Below are 24,043 nucleotides of genomic sequence, written 5' to 3'. Positions count from 1 at the left end.
CTAAATGTATTAACTTGATTCAATTATAAATATGGAAACGGCAGCAGGACATCAAGGATCACCATGAACAAAGGGTTTACGTGACCGCGATTACCATTTAAAGTGACCATTTGGTTGATAACAACTGTAACAATACCAAGCCAAGGTCTGCTTGACTGCGGTGACCGTGATTACCATTTAAAGGGACTATGTGACTGATAACAATTGTAACAATAACAAGACAAGGTATACGTGACCGTGATTAACATTTAAAGACATCTAAATAACAAGGTGTGACCCAGCCATTTGGGAGACACTCAGTTCTTACGCTCAATACACTCTGGGTTCATATTCCGATGTACACGTCATGTATTTTGTCACTGCTATGCTGGAATAAACTTCTTGTTCTACAATAAGATCTTCAACATCATCGTCTTATTTTTACACAATGCATTTTTATTTCTTACATTAATTGGCGAGCCAGCCAGGAGGATTAAAAAAAAAAAGTGGGGAAAGGTAAGAAAAGAGGTATTTTTCTTCTCTTACACTGTTTTTTGATTCAGGGAACCCCCTCGTTTATAAAAAACCTAGAAAAGAAACATTTTAGTGTAGAAAAGAACATAGAGTATAGTTTACTGATCATAAGCAGTAGGAGTTGTTATTGTTAAGCCTATTCTGTACATTTCTGTTTAAGATTCTAATGGAACTGAATTAACCCGACGCAGTGTGGTGACAGAGTTGTATGTGAATTGTTGTTTCTAAAGTAACTGAAGCAAAGTGCTTAAGCTGATAGGTTTCTAAAGTAACTGAAATGTGTGTGTTTGTTATAATTCTATTAAGATTCTAAAGTAACTGAATCAGCCCGAAGCAGTGTGGCAGTTGAATTATAGCTAAAAGTGTTTCTAAAGTAACTGAAACAGTAATAGTGTAAAGAGCCCGACGCACCGCGGCTCTGTAGAGTTTAAAGCAATAACCCGAGGTAGTGTGGTGTTTTAAACTTACGTTTTAAGTCCATGTACTGTGGTTAATTAAACGGGTAGGTTTTAACGCCAAGAAACCCGACGTACTGTGGTTTTGTCCGACGTACTGTTTTAAGTCCAAAAGTGCTGTGGCTAAGAAGACTGCTTTAAAATATAACAAAAACCCGACGTACTGTTTTTTTTGTCCGACGTACTGTGACTGAGTTACATTTTAAACTGTTTGTAAGTTTGTGTGTGTTACTGTTTGTTACTGTTTGTTACTGGTGAGTGTTTGTGAATGGTACTGTTCGTGAGATGTGAGTGTTAATGTAGTTGAACTCAAGGCCAGACGGAGTGTGTCTGTGTCCGAAGCAGTGAGACTTTTGAGTTCAAAAGCCTGACGTTTTGTGACTGTTTTGTTCATTTGCATCCGAAGTACTGGAACTGTGAATAAATAGACTAACGGTTAACTAGATAGCCTGTAGTCACAGAAACTGTGTAAAGTTTAAAGACTGAGATTTAAGGAATGTTGTGAATTTGTAAAAATGGAACAGTACATCACTAAACACGGTTCTCAGGGAATGTTTGATGGAATAGAGAAAATTGTTGATAAACCGTATGAGTGGGCTATTTCTAAGTTTGAAAATGATCCTAAAATGCCCAAGAAAAATTGCCAATGCACTGCAAGCAGTTCTTGCATCGTATAAAGTCACTAGAAAGGCTTTAAATGCATTAAAGACTGAAAATGACCAACTGCAATCTAGACTAGATGATGCAACTAGACTAGATGATGGGATAATCTCTAAATGAGATGATCAGACTAGTGAGATAATCTGGAAAGAAGAAAAGATTAGGATGCAGAATGGAATTGTACACATTAGCACTAACAACAGCATGCTTAGTTCATCTGTGGAAACATTGTTCAAAGATTTAGAGGAAGCAAAGTCTGCTTGTCAATTCATGTTAAAAAATAGCACAACTGAAATTAGCACCAGTAAGACATCTGTATGCGTGTGGAGTAATCAAGTTCCTGATATGTTAGACAGTGATGGGAACTCAGAAAGAGATTCTAGGTCAGTCAGCAGTCAATACACTGACTGTACAGTTAAGTTCCCATGGCTCCAGTTCACTTGACTATGACTATGCGTGCTAATGAAGGAGCGGAGGAACTAATGACCTCTACTATGGTCAGAGGGTTTAATCCCAATGAGCTAGAAGCTGTGATTAAAAGCATTGGTAAATTTGATCCTGCCAAACAAGATCCATTACATTTTCTTAAATTTCTGGAGCAATATTCAGACATTTACAAATTCACAGATGGTGATTCTGATGTGTGCTGTTAATTGTGTGTTTGCCTGACACTTTGTCTGGAGCATTAACTAAAACTGCCAATACGTTAGAGAGGAAACAGGCACTGCTTGAAGTCCTAGGTGTAATGTCAGTTGACTGGGAGAAAATATCGGATGTGCACATGAGGACAGGGGAGCACCCCATGGCATTTTCAGAGCGATTGTTGGAGACATTTAAAACTTTCGGTGGCAATCCTGACATCACACCGAATGATGTCAGTTTTAAACGATTTTGATTAAAAAATGTGACTCACTCACCCGTTCTGCTGTGTCGATGTTTGTAACCCATCTCTCTGATTATAACGACATCATTGCATCATTTTTCAACAACAATGCTAACACAAAGCGATCCCATCCTGTGTCAGCAGTAGGTGTTAAAAACATCAGTAAGATTAGAGCCAGCAAGGTTTCCTGGATAAAAGACACCTACACTACTGGAGATAGAAAGGAAAAGCTACCCTCTCGTAACCCTGATAACCTCCTGGTGTGTTATTCATGTGGCAAAGAGGGACATATTTCAAGGGAATGCAAATTTTCCCTTAAGAGAAGAGGCCCCAAAACGGATTTAAACCAGTTACAGGCTACAGTAAACAGACTGAGAAAGGAGCTCAAAAATTTGTGTAAGTCCTTGCCTGTTGTTTTTCACCAAACTACTCAACAAATTTGGCAAAGTCAGAAAAACAAAATGCATTCTGGTCAGAACGTGCACCATCACAAATTTGAAAGTAGTGATGACGTGGTAAATAATTACTAAAATGAGGGCCCATGGTCTGCTCACTGGGAGAGACCATGCAGAGATTCACATCACAAGCTCTGCCACAAAACTAAAAACCAACAACCTGGTAAGAGATCAGTCCACATAGATCCATTAATATCATAAAAAGCTGATGGCAGTCATAAGGGCCATGAAAATAGTCAAGTTTATGTGTGCTGTGTTAGTAAAGGGGGGGGGGTGGCTGTATAAATTCATCATGTTTTCAAGTGTTTTTCAGATAAAAAAGAAATAAAGATGTGGAGATGGACAAGGATGGCATCTCTCGTGAAGGCATTAAAGATACAAGAGTGCCCAACACTGTCCCAAAGTGCGTATCTACTATGGATATATGTTCCGGTCTTGGTGAACCTTACAGCATGATCTCCAGAATCTTACACGCATTTTTACTTCTTACAATCCCCAGATCGTGCTGCATACATACATTGTTTGCGTAATATTTGGACAGGTTTATGGTATAACACACAAAAACTTAATTTGGATATGGTATCATTAAGGCTATGCTCAGACGTGCCAAGTAAGGAATGAGAAAAAATGAAACAAAGATAAAGTAAAAAAAAAAGGGGAACAACAAAACATTTCTTTGCAGCTCATAATTTTTTTAATGAACAAAGAGTCCACAGTCTTGTCTGCTTGTTTTTTACTGGCTCACAAAACAAAAGCTTGTGAATTCACAGCTCAAAATCAAGTCAGGGTGGTCAGGGTGAAGTGAAAGTGGTCAAGGTGAAGTTATCAGGGTGGTGAGTGTGAAGTGAAAGTAACTGCTACTAGAAGCGAATGTGTTTTTTGTGCATGTCCCACATCTTTTTCCCTTTATGGTTTTAACTTTCAAAAAAATCGTAAGCTGATTTCCCAGAAAACAACAGAAATGTTTAAGTTGACTGGGGACATAACGCTGTGCAGTACTGTATGGATTAGCAAGAGTGTATTGTAACATATGGGCGCATTTGATCGTTTATAATCAAGTAGGGAATGAGAAAAAAAGAAACAAAGATAAAGTAAAGATAACAGTAAGGAGAACAACAAAACAAACATTTATTTGCAGCTCATAATTTTTTTACTGACCAAAGAGTCCACAGTCTTGTCTGCTCGTTTTTTACTGGCTCACAAAATAAAAGCTTGTGAATTCACAGCTCAAAATCAACTACTTCAAGTCAGGGTGATCAGGGTGAAGTGAAAGTGGTCAAGGTGAAGTGATCAGGGTGAAGTGAAACTAACCACTACCAGAAATACATTTTTGTGCCTTTTCCCTTCATGGTTTTAGCTACCCAACAAATTGCAAGCTGCTTTATCAGAAAAAAACAGAAGTGTTTAATTCGACTAGGGAAATAACGTTGTGCTGTAACGTTGTGCATTACTGTAACGTTGTGCAGTACTGGATTAGCAAGAGTGTATTGTAGCATATGGGTTGAGCATATGAGTATTTTTTCATCTACAGATTATATTTGATTACAAACAGATTAATAAGACATGGACGTGTAGACAGGAAATGGGCCAGGTTAGAAACCATGATCATTATTAGAGATATGAGACAGGCTATCGATTAAATCTCTGGAGTTGTTCTGTAGAAGTTACAGAGCAACATTTCCTCAACAGCCGAGGTTACTGATGCCTGGTGAAGAAGAATGACTACAAAGTGACTAAGCGCATACAGTAGGAGAAATGTTGGGAATTGACAGCATACAGACATCAAGCACAGATTCTAGTATCTATTTTGTACAATATTAGATGTATTTTTGTTCAACAGGTTTTCATACAGTGTGGTGTTTTTCTTTTTGGCTAAATAAACTGGGGACTAAAAAGTTTTTCTTCATTCCGTCCTTCTTCTATCAGCCTTTGTGTAGGAAAACAAGCAACATCTAAATAGGTAAACAAACCAATCTAACATTGGCTTAAATCGTTCAAACAGAATTTTTTTTAATTGTTGTGAATTTGTTGAACTGCCTTTCACTACATGTCTCTCTGCATAAGCTGCCAGTGTTTGTATGTAAAGAATAATGAAGAGAGATAATGCTCACGTGTAAGGCCACCCTCTGAACTTGTCCACTCCACATTCATCAAACCATAATGAGTAGAAAAGACACGGACAGCATTGACACCAATAAATCTGGGACAATACTACTGATGTGGTGGCAAATTACCTAACATGGCTTAGATGCAATGGAGGGAAATATAAATTAATTAATTCATTCATTTTCTACCGCTTATCCGAACTTCTTGGGTCATGGGGAGCCTGTGCCTATCTCAGGCGTCATCGGGCATCAAGGCAGGATACACCCTGGACGGAGCGCCAACCCATCGCAGGGCGCACACACACATACACACTCTCATTCACTCACACACTACGGACAATTTTCTAGAGATGCCAATCAACCTACCATGCATGTCTTTGGACCGGGGGAGGAAATCAGAGTACCCAGAGGAAACCCCCGAGGCACGGAGAGAACATGCAAACTCCACACACACAAGGCGGAGGCGGGAATCGTACCCCCAACCCTGGAGGTGTGAGGCGAATGTGCTAACCACTAAGCCACCAAGCCCCCGTGCCCCCTGGAAATATAAATGTAAAATTAAATTAAAACTACCTATAGAATATAACAGAGGTTTGAAATGGCATTTCTGGGTGAGCTGTCCAATATCCTGTTACAAGTGCTTCAGAGAAAGAGGCTTAAAGTGTTGTTATTCTCTTCATCAAGCTTTGCTAAATATTAATTGAAGGCATGCACTAATTTTGCAAAATGAAAAACTGTCTTCATTGGCTCTGTGACAAATTTATATATTTAGTCAGTGCAATTCATTAAGGAAGATGGATGAAAACATTTAGCAGTAATCACAGATTACTGTGGGGGATACAGAGCACTACTACACAAACCCCTCATTTTTCACTATATTGGTACAGACGAGCACAAGCAGCCTTTTTCTGATATTACAGCTTTATCTCGTATTTAATAGCAACATTATGGAAGTCTTATATGACAGTGCACCATAATTCAGCCTGAGGCAGGACAAGCATTGCAAATTACAGGAAGCTTTAATTAAAACATAAATCACCTGCAGGATATTTATTCTTCTGTCTACGGGGAATCTTTTTTTTTTTTTTGATTCATATCTACGAGGAGAGGAAAGTAATCAAAGCAGTCAAATATGAATGGTGTGAAATTTATGAAGGTCTCTTAATTTATGAAGGTCTCTTATTTTCATGTGGATGGTGATGTAATTTGCAGTTAATGTTGTTTGGACGCAACCCAATTTTTGCTGCTATTGTTGTGGTCTTGCATTAATTTTAAATTTACTCTATAATTTGCCATAGAGCATCACAAAGCAAAACCTATTCCTCAGTTCTCACCATAACTTAAAATACAAGCTATTTCTCGGACATGATTATGAGCGCTCTATGAGCTCAGAACTGGAATAAACCTCTCACAAAAGAGTTCAGACCTCCTACAAATTATTGAATTTTATTATGCAGTGGGCACAAGCATATACGGTTGTCAAGAAAGGTTTATAACATCAGACAGCTTGGTTCTCATCTGGGATGGTTTATTGGCCCCACGAGACTAACCTGCTGCCAAGCCCAGACTCCCAGACCCAAACACAGCCTATGAGTTTCAACCATTTAATTTATGGTCAAGCTGAGAAACCATAAACTTGCATTTTGTATTGGATGTGAAACATCGCCTGGAATTGACTATTGAATAATATCATGTAGACCACCATTTAATAAGACACCTATTCTTGCTGTGATAGATACACAACTTTTAATATAAAAGTTTTTAATATATTTATATTAACTTTTAAATAATTAATTGGTGACTATATTAAAAATAAGTGTGATAAGTGGGTGGAAAAGTAAACAGTAGTAGTTCTGTAGCAAACAACAGTACTGGTTTTATAAAATGCTTTTTTTAAAAATATAATTTAGTATACTAGTTACAAGCAGATGGCATGATATGCATCACACTGTATATCATTACATCAAGTTATGCTGGTCTGTTTATTAAAGGTGGGGTCTCCATTGTTTGAGAAATGCTTCAGAAAACTGCGTTGGGCCGCCAAACAAAACAAAAACTAAACGTGTAGCCAATGAGCAGAAAGGGGCGTGTCTTGTCAATATGGGCGAAGAGAGAGTGTTCAGTGCGCATGTGTGACATTAGCAGAAAGCGGTTATAACATTGACATGGCGGATAAAAACAAAGAATGAAAGCGAAGAAAGGCTTACAATAAGGCAAGAAGAAGGACTCGTGTTAATATAATACCAGCTTTCCAGTGCTGGAGAGAACTGAACGTCTTCCGTGTGAAACAGAGATAAACCTTTCACAGCACAACACACATTTGTATTACCGTAGTATTACTCATTGAGTTCATTTATTGATAAAAATATACCCTCGGTCAGCTGCCCCAACAGGTTCTTCCATAATACTTAGTCTTGGTTATACTTGGGTTATACTTGTCTGGTGCATGTGTGGGGCGGAGCTATCAAAACAGGGGTGGGACCCATTTGGGTTAGGGGTGTGTTTGTTTTGGTGATTTCAAATGTCAACATTGGCTTTCAAACAACCTTTAATTTTGGATATCTACTTTTAATCTTCTCTTAGCATCTCCTTGGCTGAAGCAAAGGAAGCACACTCCTCATTTGATCTGTCTTAGGGCCTAGGGCTTGAGCTAATAGGAATTCAAACTCACCTCTCGCATTATGTCCCGAACAACATTCTCATCTCATCCATCGTCTCAGACGTAATGTCATCTCATCTCGATATTAGGTCATCTGATTCAGTGAGCATTTTTAAAAAATGACTTAATTCACTTCCTGTTTACTCGTATATATTTTATTCAGTAAGTTATATGATGGATTGTAGTACCTGTTTGTTGTGTGTGTAGGTTTTTGTAAATTATTTTGGTTTGTTATATGACAGGAATTGTAAGGCATGGCTTCGAATAGTGCTATACAAAAAAATAAACTTTTTGGAGTAGCATGAAAATGTTTTCGAGTAATGCAAAATGTAGGTTTCCATCTAATTGTTAATGCACTATCTAAGTGAAACGTTACTTAACATTGTAGAGCAGACTGAGACATGTGTGAGAGAGCAGTACCAAAACTGAGCCTGTTACTCTATTATTAGCATACAGGAAGCCACAATTATGATAATTTACAATCAGCAATGTGGCATGTCACATTTATTATACACCTTGATTGCAGACTAGGAGAGATTATTTATTATGATGCAAATCCATCATCATAATCATAACTTTTCCTTTTATAATCACGAAATGAGATGGAATGACAAGAATGATTTTTTAAACTCACAAAAACACAAAACACAGAAAGCGCTGCTCTATGGCGCCTCCTGGAGTTTGTGGAAAAACATGCAAGTCAAATTTATTTGTATAGTTTTAAACAATAGACATTGTCTTAAAGCAGCTTTACGGGAATATAAAAATTTAGAATAATAATGACAAATTCTTATTAAATAAAGACACCGTATGACAGGATAAACACTGGAATCTGTCTTTACATCAGCTCTAAACAATCATGATTTTAAAAATCAGCATAAATCTGTATTTTTAACCACCAAAGCATTTTAATGATTCAAAATTTTACTCTCTATTCTTTCAACCAAATACATTTTTAAAAATATCTTACGTTCTACTCACTACATTTTCCCTAAACTCTCTCAAATCATAAATTCATATACCATACAATAACTTTAGAATCAAAGTTGAACTAAACTTAATACGGAATTTTATTTATTAAATATATCATGTGCAATGATCAGTTTATACTAACAACTTAAAAATGTAAATATTTAAACTAGTTTCACAAAACAGAGTCAAATTGCTTGAGAGTATGATATGATTTCTTTGGAGCTCCTGACCACAAGGATGATTACAGATGTGCTCCTTTATTTCTCCTAACAAAACCCGTCCCGAATACTGAGCAGCTGCAGTGTTTGTCACCTGTGTGTTCTGAGCCACCCAGACAACAGAAAGGGGAATCGTGTAAAAATGCTGTTTGTCAGCTACAGTTCAGCAATTCCCTTCATATCTCACCACCAATTCAGAGATTCTGAGACTCAACCTGTACACTTGTTGTGGTGGGCCTGATCTGTAACCACTACAAGACGAGATTAAAAACCAGGGGATGTGGTGCCAGGAGAAAAGTCTAAATCAGCAAGACAAAGGACAGAACACCTAGAGCTTGGGTTTATGCACTTTACTTGTCAACACTTTATTATTCATTTCACCATCCATATCAATCAATATACCGTATTCATATGCTTGATTTTATCTATTTTTCCTCCCTTCCATACAGCTAATTCCATTTTTTCCCCTTTAAACTGAATCATAAAAAAGCTTTTCACTAAACCTTGAACTGTGCATGTGACTAATATAATTTTGTGTGTTTTACTGCAGACACTGGACTCGAACAGTCTCTCGACACTGTGGGTTTAAGAATTTGTACAAAAGTCACAGCTATCAGACTCTTCCAAGTGTAACCGAATGCTTCTTTAATATCCAACTTGCCACATCTGACACACATAAATACGTTGGCTGATGGTTTGTGTGAGCAGGCCAACTGTGAACTGTGATGTAGGGTTTTCCCTCTAGATGGTTACTGAGATATCCAGTAAGTTACTGAGATATCCAGTAAGTTCAGGTTAGATATCCAGTAAGTTCAGGTTAGATATCCAGTAAATTCAGGTGAAATATCCAGAGCTCAGGTGAGATATCCAGTAAGTTACTGAGATATCCAGTAAGTTCAGGTTAGATATCCAGTAAGTTCAGGTTAGATATCCAGTAAGTTCAGCTGAGATATCCAGAGCTCAGGTGAGATATACAGTAAGTTACTGAGATATCCAGTAAGTTACTGAGATATCCAGTAAGTTCAGGTTAGATATCCAGTAAGTTCAGGTTAGATATCCAGTAAGTTCAGCTGAGATATCCAGAGCTCAGGTGAGATATCCAGTAAGTTACTGAGATATCCAGTAAGTTCAGGTTAGATATCCAGTAAGTTCAGGTTAGATATCCAGTAAGTTCAGCTGAGATATCCAGAGCTCAGGTGAGATATACAGTAAGTTACTGAGATATCCAGTAAGTTACTGAGATATCCAGTAAGTTCAGGTTAGATATCCAGTAAGTTCAGGTTAGATATCCAGTAAGTTACTGAGATATCCAGAGCTCAGGTGAGATATACAGTAAGTTACTGAGATATCCAGTAAGTTACTGAGATATCCAGGAAGATAAGGTGAAATATTCAGGAAGTTCAGGTGAGATATCCAGTAAGTTTGGCCATGACTGGACCCTTCCCACACACCAGACAGGTTTACAGCTTTTCTCCAGTGTGAAATCTCTACATTGATCGTACAGAGTGAAAGCTTTCCCGCAGAACTTCATGAACAATACGGCTTTTCTCCTGTGTGGTCCTTTCCTTCCATTGAGAGAAGATCAGCTGTTAGTTGTCAGTGACTCCAGCGAGCTCCAGCGATGCCTAAGTGATGTTTTGCTCTTCTGGAGAATCAGCACGACAAGCTGAAGGTAAATACAGGAAAACTAGAACAGCCAGATCGTCCGTTAGTAATGTTTATTAGCAATAGTGAGTTGTAGTTTATCGCTAAATGTTTATCGATACAAACTCGTGAACCCGGAAGTGTAAACAAACAAACAAACAACATCTCCGCCATTAATAACTAACACTCTAGAACGAGAAACCGTGAGTTTAACAAAATAACGAAACGTCACATTGAATGTAATCGCATTTATTTGTGCATCTTTGTTATTTGTATCTCTTTACAAACATAAGAAATATGTAATATTATGGTAACGTGAGCAAAACGCTTCATAAATTAGCATGACAGCTAACTGTGGTTTGATAATACTGTTGTTGTAATGAGAGGAAATGTACAGGATAAGTCTCAGATGTTTGTTTATTTCTGTGTAATATTAGGAGAATTATGGCTTAGGACTGTTTTTCATTCAGGAAGGTACATTTTCCTTCCTGTTATCCTTGTAGGATTGACTCTATACTGAGCTCTCAGTATATAGTGTTAGCTGAGAGAGTGAGAAAGGCTTTTTAAATGTCACAAAAGTGCTTACAAACAGCTAAGATTTGACAATATTTGTATGTGAGTGAATGTTAGTTAGTTCAGAGATGCCAGCACATTTATTTATAAAGCACAGAGTGTACACAAAGTGCCATACACTTACAAAAAATATATCATATCAGAAACTTTACAGTACACAAAACAACACAAAATGGCCCAGAACCATTCCTAGCAATGAAATTAGAAATATATATATAATGTGGTTCTAGATTTAAAAAACATACAACAGAACCTGGATCAGTAACCGGTGTAGAGATGACAGAATATAGCGGACATATGATCTCTTTTTCTTGTATTAGTCAGCAACCTTATAATAGTCAAGGAGATTTCTGCTTAATACTTTCTCCAGCTCATGGAGTGAATATAAAAATTGAAGTTTGCAGAAAAAAGAAACTATTCCTTAAAACTGAATTTATTTGCAGGTCAGACTTTAATTCTGTGTCAATCATAAAACCCAAATTTTTGTATTTACATAACAGAGGACGTAGAGACTCGGCAGTATCGTTTACTAGGATCAATAATGATTGTCTCTGTCTTTTTATCAATTTACTGGAGAAAGAGATTTACATCTGTTAAAATGAATTTGGTGAATATTCTTAAAGATTATATACTGTGGATAATACTAGTATATGTTACTATTCTGGTGCACATTGTGTGTTTGTGTGTGTGTGTATAATATGACGTTTACAGGATCAACCAACCCACCACTGTGATGGATCCTCACTCACACCTCTTTCTGTGGAACGTCACCATTAGTATCATCTGATATAGCAGAGCTGTAGTTCTAACATCACACAGGCAAGTTGTGACTAACTGCTACACACAAATATACATGCACAATAAAGGTTCTCTCGCCTGAAGAATATGTGTTCTGAATTAAAATGGTCTTGTGCAATGTCATTTTATTGAAATTTGAATTTGATAAAAGTCCCCTGTCAAGTATTTGTTTGTCCACCTGGTGGCACAATAGGGCAATAAACTCATAATCTGAGCTTCAGCAGTGTAATTCTTTTTACAAAGATAAAATATGATGCTGTTATCAAATGAAGGGAGTGAGGATGAGTACTTATGCAATCATTTATGTTTAACTTTTTAAAATTAATTTTCTTTTTTTTTAAATTTTTGTTGGGTGTCAGTTTTAAAAGACAAAGACCCCACAAGCATTTGTGTGTTATGTGTGGTCTGATGGTGTAATGGTATGGTATGGTGGTCTGATGGTAAAGGGCTTGCCTCTCAACTCTGAGGTTGTTGGTTCGGTTCCTGCTTGGACGCACACTCCCTGTGCTGGGATATGAGTGGAGTGAGTAGTTGGAGGTGGACTCTCAGGGTTGGAACTGGAGAGTGGCAAGAGGGCAGAGTGCCGCAATGGGTGAGTGAGGTGGGGGAGGAAAAGGTGATGCAGGACAAAAAAAATGAGCAGTAGTGGTAATATCGTGGAGCCTGTTGTTGTGCTGTCATTCCACAGGTACATGCCTTAGCCACCCTACCTTCCTTGGTGGTATGCTTATTAGTGTTTGTGGCTGTCTCCACCCACTCAGTGGTGACCACAGTCATGTCACCCCAACCATATAAGTCCCCTTGTGGTCTTGTGACCAGCACTGGTCACATGTCTTTGCCCCACGGGGGTTTATTACATTGCTCTGCTGCTTTTGCCGTCTCGTGCTGATGTAGCCCGTGTCTGCTTTTGCCCTCTCACATGGTACACAGCTGCTTTTACCTTTTCATGCTGTCCATGGCTGCTTTTGCCTTCTCATACCCACACTGTCCATGGCTGCTTTTGCCCTCTTTGTCTTTTAGCTGACAGCTGCTTTTGCCCTCTCATACCTACACAGTCCGTGGCTGCTTTTGCCCTCTTAGTCTGCAGCTGCCATTTCATGCCCACGGCTACTTTCACCTTCTCACACCCACACTGTCCGTGGCTGATTTTGCCCTCTTTGGCTTTTAGTCCACACGGGACATTTTCTTTTCGGTGCCTTCTACATCTCTGTTCATATCGGGCTGGTTGGGGTTTGAACTCAAGATCTGCCATCTATCAAACCAACACTTATCCCCTTGAACCACATGAGCTCATATTGGCTTTTTGTCACATTTGTCTAATCAACTCTGCACCAAGATTTTAAATTGAAAGAAATAAAAATGCAAAAAAAAGCAGCAGAGTAAGATGTAGGTTTGATCCTAGCATCTTACACAGCGGCAGCCACAGCTCTAACCACTACACTGTGCCTGGATGAGAGGTGTTGCTGCTAATTTAACTTTTGTCTTAAGCCTTAAATTGACCTCGAGGTTAAAAATAAGATGAAAGAACACCAGATTCATAGATTCAAACCAAGAACCTCACACGCCAGAGCCCATAGTGTTACCCACTACACCATTATCATTGCTGGTTGTGCTCTTGTATAATGCTCCTATAGTATGCTCCTGAGCTAAAGCTGCTTAAAAATGTAGAAAGTAGAGATTTGAACCCAGGATCATGCACAACAAAATCCATGATGCTACTCACTACACTACAGAAAGATGGGGTAAGATTGCTGCTTATTGGACTTTTGCCTTTATTACACTGTAAAGGGCCCTAAAGAGATGAAAAATATAAATAAAAAGGTTAAGGAGCTCCAAGCTACAGAGACTTAAACCAGCCATTTCACTTACTGGTGGCAACGACCTTAGCCGCTACACCATTTCAGGGTACTAATAGGTTTTGTTTGTTAGAGTGTAGTCTTAATAAGCAGTAAGCCTGTTTAACAAAAATAAAATAAAAAAAATTAATTGAGCTAAATAAAATGCTTTGTGAAGCTTAAGACACATCTTTATAAAATTTTTCACCTTCAGTTAATAAAATAAAATAAGACAGATTCAAACCAGGGACATTATAAGTCACAACCCATCACACTAACCACTGTACCACAACAAACATTGCAATTTGTTGATTTTTTTGTTGCTGAATGTCTGAAATCTGCCTGAATGAAAATGAAAGAAAGACAGAGGTTCAAACCAAGCACCTCACACACCAGAGCCAAGCCTTTAACCATTAACCTATTGTGTCTATTGGTTACTCAATGTGATCAAGACCTAATGATAGCACAAAGACACAGAGAATAAACAAAGGACCTTACACACAAGAGCCCATGATGCAACCCATTACACCATAAGCTAAAGCTTATAAAATGTTTAAAAAAACAGTAGAAGGCTACTCTCTACACCACAGAAAGATGGGTGCGAGTGCTGCCTATTAAACTTTGTCTTAATTACCCCTTAAATGGCCTTGAATACATTATAAAGAAGAGAAGAACCTGCAAGCCACAGAGACTTGAACCAGCCATTTCACACACCAGGGGTAATAACCTTAACCACTAGCCTATTAGAATTTAGCGTCCAAGGGGTACTCCCTGTGATCATGACTTGAAGATAGAAACAGATCCACACCAGTGGCCAGTAACCACTACAGGACAATAAGTACAGTTGAACAGCCTGTTAGACTTTTGTGTTAACTGACCTAAAGCTACAAAAAAATAACCAGTTAACAACTACATCACCACAAGAGAACTGATAAAGTTGCCTGTTGGATATTTGTGTCCCCTGGAGCTCAACATGATCTTTACTTAAAGCTAGACACAGACAGAAACCAGGGACCTCACAAACAGAGCACTAACCCTTATACCACCACAGATGCTGTTGTTTATTGGGCTTACTGAAAGGCTCAAAGCGATCCTCTTTAAACCAGGTAATACATGAAGAGAGCTAAATTAAAAGTTCTGTGAAATCTAACAAACATCTCTATACCTTCATGAAACTAACCTTTTCCTAGAGTGACAGCAAAGACAAGAGGGACTCAAACCACAAACCTTACGCAGCAGAGTCTGCTACACTGACCACTACACCACAGAAAGGACAGCTAGTGGAAGGACTTTGTCTTAATAAATGGCTGAAAGCAAAGTGTTGCCTAGATCACACACCTGTGCTGTGTGTGTTCAAACTGTACATTTCTGATTAATGAACTGATGGAAGATGAGATGTTGATGTTATTGGTTATGGAACTCAAACTCTGTGCCTTTGCCACCCCTGCTTTAAAGGAGCTAGTACTGTAACTTCAGCTATGAACACGCATGATGTGTTAATATTTGACTCACTTTAAAATGAGATATCTTATTCATGATAGAATGAACCATTTATGTTCTTAGTGAGATGTTTATACTCGGTTTATTTATCTGGTGCTATTTATAAGTTCACATGTCCAAATCCTGTTTTTCTCTACGATTTTAGCAAAATTGCTAAATAGTGAAGGTGTACTCCTGCCTATGTGTAAGTAAGAGACAGCTATATGAAAAACGAGCAATGACAGTGTGATGTAAAGCGTTAAATTTCTACTTATATCATATCAACATGCCAAAAAGATTAAAGAAAAATCTTTTATTTTTGTTTTAATATGTAAAATTAAGCTATAACAACGGACAGCAAGGCAAACAAGCATTTTCTAAATACTTAAATAATACTTAAAAAAATAACATTTATCATGGAATAATACTGTTGTAATCTCTGAAAAAACCCCAGTAATATTCACTTATGAAATTTTAACAACCAAAATGTAATGTTTTGCTGCAGCTTCTCTTTGAGTACAGTAAAACAGTAAAAGTACAGAAATCTACAAATTAAACACTGAAAAAAGAATTGCACTATGCATCCCATGGTGAAAAACATTACTCTACATTACAACAAACACTAGATGACAGCACCATTTATTTAATGTTTAAACAGTAACATAGAGACAAATCAAACCTTCAAAACAGTCAAAATTGTATTAATGATTTATTTAGCACTGGAGCAATCTTCACAACTCTATTCATCCAGAAAGATCCGCTGAGGCGACTAATGTCCATATACAAGGTTTTCTATGGGTGTAACCTACAATTTCACTTGTATTATTGTGGCTTCCGAGTCCTACAGCTCCCGGCCGGGGTCCTGGTGGAAGAAGAAAGAAGTCCGTCTAGGCTTTTATTGTGAAGGGATTGCACAGGAAGACAATAAGAAAACATCAAATGGAAAAGAAATACTCAAAAAAGGTTCTGATAAATAAAAAAATAAAAATAACCAATTAAATTGTTAGTGTGCATTAGTGTGTGTGTATGTACACACACACACACATATATGTGTGTGTGTGTGTGTGTGTCCTTGTAAAAATGTTTTTTTTGCCTTAATTGAAACTATCCAAAATAATGTTAATTAATTATTTCTGTATTAAATTATTTAAGAACCTCGGTTATTTCGAATACTTTTTTAAATTAAGGCAAAAAAGAAAAGAAAGTGTGGGAAAAAATGTAGCTAGTTGACATTAGCTGTTAGATGTTTTACACTTTGGACAAAACCTAGGCTAAGATTCGAGATCATTTTAATTTTAGCTACCTGCATGTACATTGATGAACACGTTCTTCATCAGCTCCTAATGATTAGGGAAAGGTTTAAAAATCAGTTATTGCGTATCACACCACACGCGTTGACTTAATAGGCCGTGCACGAAAACTGACTAAACATTACCCTTATATAAACACGTGTAAAAGTAAAGCACACTGCCTGCAGATTGCTTCTCACAGCTAATGCTAACTAATACAGTTCAGTCAGTTTTTGCTCTCCATTCTTCGCATTTTGAAAGCTCATACTGTCAAAATTTATTACGAATTTTCTGTACACAGTTTGCAAAAAAAATTTGAATATTCAATTCATTAATGAATAACATTATGTTAACAATGTTTACAGCTTTATTTCATGTTGTGGAAACAAGTTAGAACCAGTTACATTATTGCTTTTAACAGTCTTGATAAATGTTTGTTTTTGCTTTGTTTATTATTTATTAACTGACAAACTCTGTTCTCTTCTTTATCTAGAAAATATACCACACATTTAAGAACAGCCTGAATATTCTGAATATATTTTCCCTCTTATCACTGACACATTACCATCCAATGTCCTACATTTTTTTTTACATACAGACAGGGCTTAAGATTTTGCCAAATGAAATTTACCCAGTATATTAACTAGACATTTGGTAGCATCTTAATTGAACTAAGATAAAACTTCACAGCAAAAAAAAGCCTTCAATTTATTGAGAGCAAAGGCACGATGGAAATGACAGAGGTAATCTTGTTCAAAGCAATTTAGACAGGTTAATAACAATGCCAATTTCTTGTATTTTGAACAGAATCCTTGTATTTTTTAGCAGAAGAAACTACTAAATACATGAAAGATGCGATGTGAGGGATCATTTTACAGTTGAATAATTACAAAAAATAGTAAAAGATGTCACAGAGAAGTAATGACTTGATTTGCTGTTCCACAATGTAGATGCATTATTAACTCAATAAGCTGTCACTCAAAGAAGGTGTAAATGATCTGGTATACTTGTAATGAAACAAAGGTTTGTGAGAAGCCAAGACCGCAAGGTTTCTAACACAGCATATTTGAGGCCTAATAAAAATACTTCATGTGCTCTTTCGTTGCTTTTATGACCGTTGCACTGCAGGATGATGGTAACTGACATGTTTCCTGACTTGGCTTGACTGAATGAATCGTTTTCCACAAATAGGACAGCTAAAAGGCTTTTCACCCGTGTGAATTCTTTCATGCTCTATTAAGTGGCCTTTCTGATTAAAGCGCCTTCCACAAAATTTACAGCGATATGGTCTTTCACCTGTATGAGTCCTACGGTGAGTTTCCAGCACTTGCGCGTATGAGTAGCACTTTCCGCACAAATCACAGCGATACGGCCTCGGCCTGTCTTTCTGATGCACGACCATATGCCTTTTTAACTGTCCGCGGGTTAGGAAAGGTTTTCCACAATACTGGCAAACATTTTTTTCAGCTGTCTCACTTTGCAGTGTGTCATGTGAAGAGGGATCAGAACATTGATCATCTCTTAAACCTTTAAAATTACAGTCAATTATACTTTCACTTTGCATGGCAGGGTTTGAGTCATCAGATATGATGATCTGGGAGTCCCTTGGCTCAGATTTTATTGTAAACTTGGAGTTATTATGGAGACAGTCATTATTTATTTCCTCGTCAGTAATCTTTCCTGAGAAATAGTGTGGTGTTGTCGCTGTGGAGGGATCATTTATTGATTCCGGTGACACGGTGTCCTGCTTTGTTGTAGACAGTTCCACTTTTACTTGTATTACTGACGAATTTGTATCCAGAGGTCCATGGGAGATGTTCGGTAACTCCTCAGTAACTGCTTGATAACTTGAACCATCTGTGTAAAAAGAAGAATTGCACATAAAACCTATTTTGAATTTACACACATGTGCCAAGAGCTCGTTAATTAACCAGACCTAGAATATGTCAAGCATTTGGCTGTCAAGATGGAGGAAAATCTTTTGAAAAGCTTTAAAAACCGTGACATACGGCTAAGTATGGTGAACCATACTCAGAATTCGTTCTCTGCACTTGACCCATCCGAAGTGCACACACAGCAGTGAACACACACGGAGCGGCAGCCATTTAGGCTGCGGCACCCGGGGAGCAGTTGGGGGGTTCGGTGCCTTGCTCATGGGCACCTCAGTCATGGCCGGCACGAGACTCCAACCCACAACCTCAGGATTACGAGTCAGACTCTCTAACCATTAGGCCACGACTTGCCCCACAAGTCACATGGGAGACCTTTAGGGTTTTGGCCAAATGGAGTATGAAGCAAACTTGAAGGACCACCAGAGGAGATGTTCTTGCTCATTTTCCTCTGAAGATGTTGGCTCAGTTCTACACAATCTGTAATCAGCACCTCAAAAACTATTTGCAACCAAGACTACAATGTATCAGGACAGCTGAAAAGCATCCAAAAAGAAACCTGGAAAGATCTGATCTCATCTAAATCCAGGGAGCAAGCAGAAGATCTAACCTGACCATTTAAGCTCATATACATATATATAATATATATGAACTCCTTACTTATGCTTCAACACTGGACTGGACTGTAATTAGCAATCATCACAGTAGTCTTTAGGTGTTTTTTCTTAGTTGTCGTCTCTTGCTCTTACTCTGATGGTGTAGAAACATGAAAAACTAACATGAAAGCTTACATAAAAATATCTAGTGCACTACATAGGACGCACTATACGTGTTGTATTGAGACGTGACTCGTTTGTTGACGTCTCACCTCGTCCGTTAGCCAATCGCTCAGCCGTTAGCATTTCCTTCAGGTAAATGTTTTCCTGTTTTGTCCGGTCTGTTTCCTCCTGGTACTCGGTAATAACGTCTGTAACTACTTGGAACAATTCTCCTGCAAGAGCTAACAGACGTTCGGTAAAAAACGTATTTAAATACTCAAACTTAGCCATTTTTTCAGGCACCGTCTACAGCTCTGGAGTAAACGGTCGCTTCTTCGGTTAGTGTTTGTGGAGAACAACAACACTAACAGCCACATTACTGCCACCAAGTGATTCGGAAATATAGCATTTTGTTTAACTGCTTGTGGAGTCACTTTGGGGGAAAACTATACAGGTCTCTCTCTCTCTCTCTCTCTCTCTCTCTCTCTCTCTCTCTCTCTCTCTCTCTCTCAAATTTATGACATAAACATTCCAAAACTTAATATTTGAATTAAACAAAACATATTAAATTATACAATGTGGTGCTGGTGGTTAGTAGCCTTATTTTTCTGAGATTTATGATAAATTCATTATTTTATAAAATGTCATAAAGCCGGGGCCCCCTGGCACCATCTCAGGGCCCCTAGTTTGAGAAGCACTGGCACTAGACTACTTGATCTGAGCAGGTGTTGTCAGTGAACAGGCTGTAAAACTGTTGGTTAAGTTACAGACTCTCATGCAAATCTCATGCTGATTATCTGGGAAACTTTCTCTAACAGCAGTCAGAATGTCATTGTTTGTGTCAAACATTAAAACAGGAGATCATGACTTACTCTGTGCTCAAAGTGATGCTCGCAGCTCCAGTGGTTTTCTCTGTGCGTGAACGAGGATGATGGTGAACGATTCCAGGATTTGCTTTTTTTTTCATTGGTTAAATCTTACCCATGTACAATAGTGCTATTTTCTGATTGTCTATTGTGTAGCCTCTTTTTTTGACCGGGCTGATAAGTGTCAGGCTTGAATAAGAACTCCAGGGGAGATGCTCTTGATTCCTGCCCGGTTCCATAGAGACAGCGGTGCGAACTGATGCATTTTGGGCGCTGCGGCATATTAAATATAAGCCTTTCGATTCCTTTTGACAACTAACTATCCATCTTTCTTATAAAGCCGTCAATAAAAGAAAGGGTACAATGTGCCACTAATGTCACTGTTAAGAATGTTGAAGATTCATTCAAGTACTGGAGGAAACATCTAGCTGTCTTCATACTCGTCTTATTTCTGTCTGATAGCCAAACGCTTGCTTTTACCACAAAATATTGAAATATAATTTCTCAGAATTTAATCACACACCTAACATAGGGGGGAAAAAAAACAGAAATAGCCAATATACTAATAAGGAAAATAAATTTATTCATTATCTTCTTAATGAATAGAAGATTATGCATGTTAAAGTCACATTTTGGCAATATTGTATATTAGAATAAAAGGTGTTCATATGACGTTTAGTGTTATCGATTAACACTCAGTTAAGACAATCATGTCAGGTTCTCTATCCTCTGTAGAGACACACACACAGCTCTGTCCTTTCACAGTCACATCTCGGTATAAGCAAGAAGATCCCAAAGGGTCATCTGACAGCAGATCCATCACTCCGGCAGACTTCCACATAAAATATACTAATCGCTGAATATTTTCAACAACAACAAAAAAAAACCCCAGTAAATAACAGTGATTCTGTGAATGTTTCTTCTTCCTTTAAATATGCTTCCCAGCTTAACTGCATGGTGTGAAGACAGGAAACAAGGACAAGAGGAATCAGATGTACACAAAATATTTTTGCATATCTACATCTCATGCAAAGAGTGACAGTTTATTTTTAGGGAATCTAAGATTCTACACATCACCAGCATATTTTAGTTACTTATTTTATTGTTATTATTACTACTACTACCATCACTGGTAGGATTTTTCTTTAGAGGAAGTAGGAAAGTTATACTGTAGGTTTACACGATGATCTAATCTATTATTTTCATTCAAAGCCTATTTATTCTGGCCCAGAAATATCTTTTTTTCATTCTTTCATTCCTCTGAGTGCTTCCCATCCACGTAGCACTGACAAGTCAATGTCAGATATTGCTAAGTCAGCTGAAATATTTGGGAAGCATCCTGTGTCCTTGTTTCCAGAACAGCATGATTGAACCAGACACCACAATAAATCATATCCACACTTTCCTCAGCTGTCTATAGCTGCTATAATGTAGGTCTTGAATTAATTTGTCTTGCATATACTACACAATACAAAATGTAACTATAAAGGGATAAAACTTATGACATGGTAAGTAATAAAAAAATATATATAACATTTTTAATTGTTGTGGTATAAGTGGAATAAAACACCTCAGGACAAATTGTTACTGGAAAAAAAAAATCACCACTCCATCCTGCTTTTGATCATTTTCATATAACAGCATATCCTGTTGTGCTTTATTCCTTATTCTTGTAACAGCTAAACTGCTGGAAACTGAAATACAGTTGCTGAGGTATGCTCTTTAATGTATTAATAGAAATCTCTTGGGACTTTTATCCAGTATTCTTGCTCATAATTTTCCCTTTAAAATGAAAAACAAATCAAAATCTAGACAAAAGTTAAAAAAATCCAAAGTAAAACATAAGCAATGTTTATCCTGTTTTTTTTTTATTCAATCACTGATTGATTTTTCTTAGAACGCTAGCCATCTGCCCAGGATGGCACCGGATGTGTTCTTTGGCTTGACTCAACCAAGTGAAACATTTCCCACATACTGAGCAGCTGTAAATTTTTTCTCCAGTGTGAATCCTTTCGTGTCCTTTCAAGTGACCTATCTGACTAAAGGTCTTTTCACAGAACTTGCAGTGATACGGCCTCTCTCCTGTGTGAGTCCGGAGGTGGATTTTGAGCACGTGCGGTGTACTGTAGCACTTTCCGCACAACTCGCAACAGTTCGGTCGCTTGTTCTGGTGCTTCAGAAAATGTCTTTTCAGTTGCCATTCATTTTGGAAAGGCTTTCTGCACACGTCACAGTATAGCGGCCTGTAAGAGATGTGACTCTGCAAGCGCGGTTTTAGACGAGAAAAGTCATTCGCCGGTTTCTCGTATTGAGAAGAGGGCTGGGAGACGGGCTCGTCTTTTACGGAAGGCTCGAACCGATCGTCGCTTTTCCCAGGAGTGCACGAGTTATCGGGGGAGAGACCTGTACAGTTCCACATTTCTGATGTGTGTAAGACTGCTGTGGTTGAGGCTGTGGTGGAACAGTGATCATTTTTTGCCAGACCATTTACTGTACTGGAACTGAGTAAAGCAGCATTATTCAGCTGCTCTTGTGACTCAGCCTTCTCGTGTTCGTTCAAAGGTTCCAGCTTGACTTGGATTTGTGCAGGATTGCAGTTTTGTGGCTCCAGGTTAATGTTTGGCGGTTTAAGAGGAAAAGGAACTCCATCTGTGTGACTTTGATGCTCATCTGTCAGTAACACAGAATATACACATTAAATATCGCATTATTTAATCTTTTCTAATGAGAAGATCCTAAGTCAAATGACCATCTATTGCTGCTCAAGGCATTAATACTATAGTCATAAAATCCTACTTGGATACTAGTGTCTAAAGATCTATAGCATAACAACTTTTGGCCCCTTACACCTGCGATTGTGGGGTTTTTTAAAGCTAAAGTAGCAGAGCAGTCAGACAATAGTCAGTCAATGGTAACAAAAAAAAAAAAAAACAGCCTATACCTTGAAAGAGAATGTACATAGGATGTGAAGATGATGTGTGTTTGGATGTGGTTACTATTGCTTCACACCGACTTGTGAACTGTGACCTGTCAATACACAAACCTCAATCTTCTTTTTTTTTGGGTGTGGCTTTGTTGTTTGTGAGTAATGTTGGCACGCCTCCCTATGTGGGTAAGTTCATGTTTTACTCAAATGGTCTTGATGGTTGAGGTCAGTGGCTCCACTCTGAGCTAATATTTTCCCACAAAGGTAATCGCTAAGCAGAAAGCGAGTAACACAAATATTATGTGTTGAGTTCTAGGAGTTCCTCAAATGGATAGACTGATGAATGGATAGATACTTTAGTGATCCCAGAGGAAATTCGAATAAATAAAGATCTTAATCTGAATTTAATAATATATAGATATATTTAGATTTTTACCCACTTACAATTTACAACAAGCCTCGAGTAGGTAGATGTGAATATTTACTTTATAAATTTACTACTAGGCTTGCAGTCTGTTTGAATCACATGTGCAATACATGAGCAAAACCACTAAAAGCTAATTCCACAAAACTAAAAAAGACTCTCAGATGTGTTTTAACATCATAAACTATACAAAAATGATTTTTTTTATGGAAATGATTTGCTGGTACTGAACATATTTCTAACAGACATATTGCAATCCTTTATGGTGAAGAAAAATACACAACTCTCAGGGAATAACCTGAGCAGCCGAAGGTGATGTTGGGTAAATAAAGGTTTTACTAGCTACAGCCGATGGAAGTCTTTAGGTCAGTGTAAGAGCTCTCCTATTAATGTTATGCAAATATTGATGGTTCGAACAGTTTCCACAAAATTCACAGTGACCACAGGGAACGATTTGTTTGAAATAACATACATTTTCACTAGTACATCATTCAGGAATCTCTTAATAAGATCTTTGCAAGTTAAAGCAAGGAGGTCTGGTTTATAACGTAGTTCTAAACGAGGCCTGGGACAAACATAACTAACTGCTCTAATTTGGCTGTATAACATGAATGCACATAGATGTACACAGCACCAATATAT

At 37.8% G+C, this 24,043-nt stretch overlaps 2 protein-coding genes and 1 long non-coding RNA gene across 4 annotated transcripts in view; 1 reads left to right on the top strand and 2 right to left on the bottom strand.

The window, feature by feature from the left end:
• The first annotated feature begins 10,313 nt into the window (after window positions 1-10,313).
• Window positions 10,314-16,237, top strand: LOC113641522. Its single transcript, XR_007140010.1, has 2 exons — window positions 10,314-10,592; window positions 11,849-16,237. It is a non-coding gene; the product is annotated as an uncharacterized LOC113641522 (long non-coding RNA).
• LOC113641559 (zinc finger protein 561-like) lies at window positions 15,873-19,586 on the bottom strand. Of its 2 annotated transcripts, XM_047810470.1 has the most exons (3): window positions 19,296-19,586; window positions 16,553-16,589; window positions 15,873-16,111 (listed from the first exon to the last, which is right to left on the bottom strand). In XM_047810470.1, exons 1-3 carry the CDS (start codon window positions 19,474-19,476, stop codon window positions 16,072-16,074), a joined length of 258 nt encoding a protein of 85 aa, XP_047666426.1. In that variant the 5' UTR covers window positions 19,477-19,586; the 3' UTR covers window positions 15,873-16,071. The 2 variants fall into 2 exon arrangements, with proteins under 2 accessions (XP_047666426.1, XP_027000137.1); XM_027144336.2 differs by lacking the exons at window positions 15,873-16,111; window positions 16,553-16,589 and adding an exon at window positions 17,222-18,395 and having other exon boundaries at window positions 19,296-19,564.
• Window positions 19,587-20,611: 1,025 nt separating this feature from the next.
• The window catches only part of LOC113641558 (zinc finger protein 184-like), a 6,146-nt gene continuing 2,714 nt past the window's right edge, over window positions 20,612-24,043 (bottom strand). The window contains exon 3 of the mRNA XM_027144335.2: window positions 20,612-22,721. Within this exon, the coding sequence (XP_027000136.1) occupies window positions 21,928-22,721 (794 nt within the window). The 3' untranslated portion in view covers window positions 20,612-21,927. The remainder of the gene's footprint in view (window positions 22,722-24,043) is intronic.

This window comes from Tachysurus fulvidraco, chromosome 2 (genome assembly GCF_022655615.1).
Source record: "Tachysurus fulvidraco isolate hzauxx_2018 chromosome 2, HZAU_PFXX_2.0, whole genome shotgun sequence".
NCBI lineage: Eukaryota > Metazoa > Chordata > Actinopteri > Siluriformes > Bagridae > Tachysurus > Tachysurus fulvidraco.
This window is presented reverse-complemented; position numbering and strand designations above follow the sequence as displayed.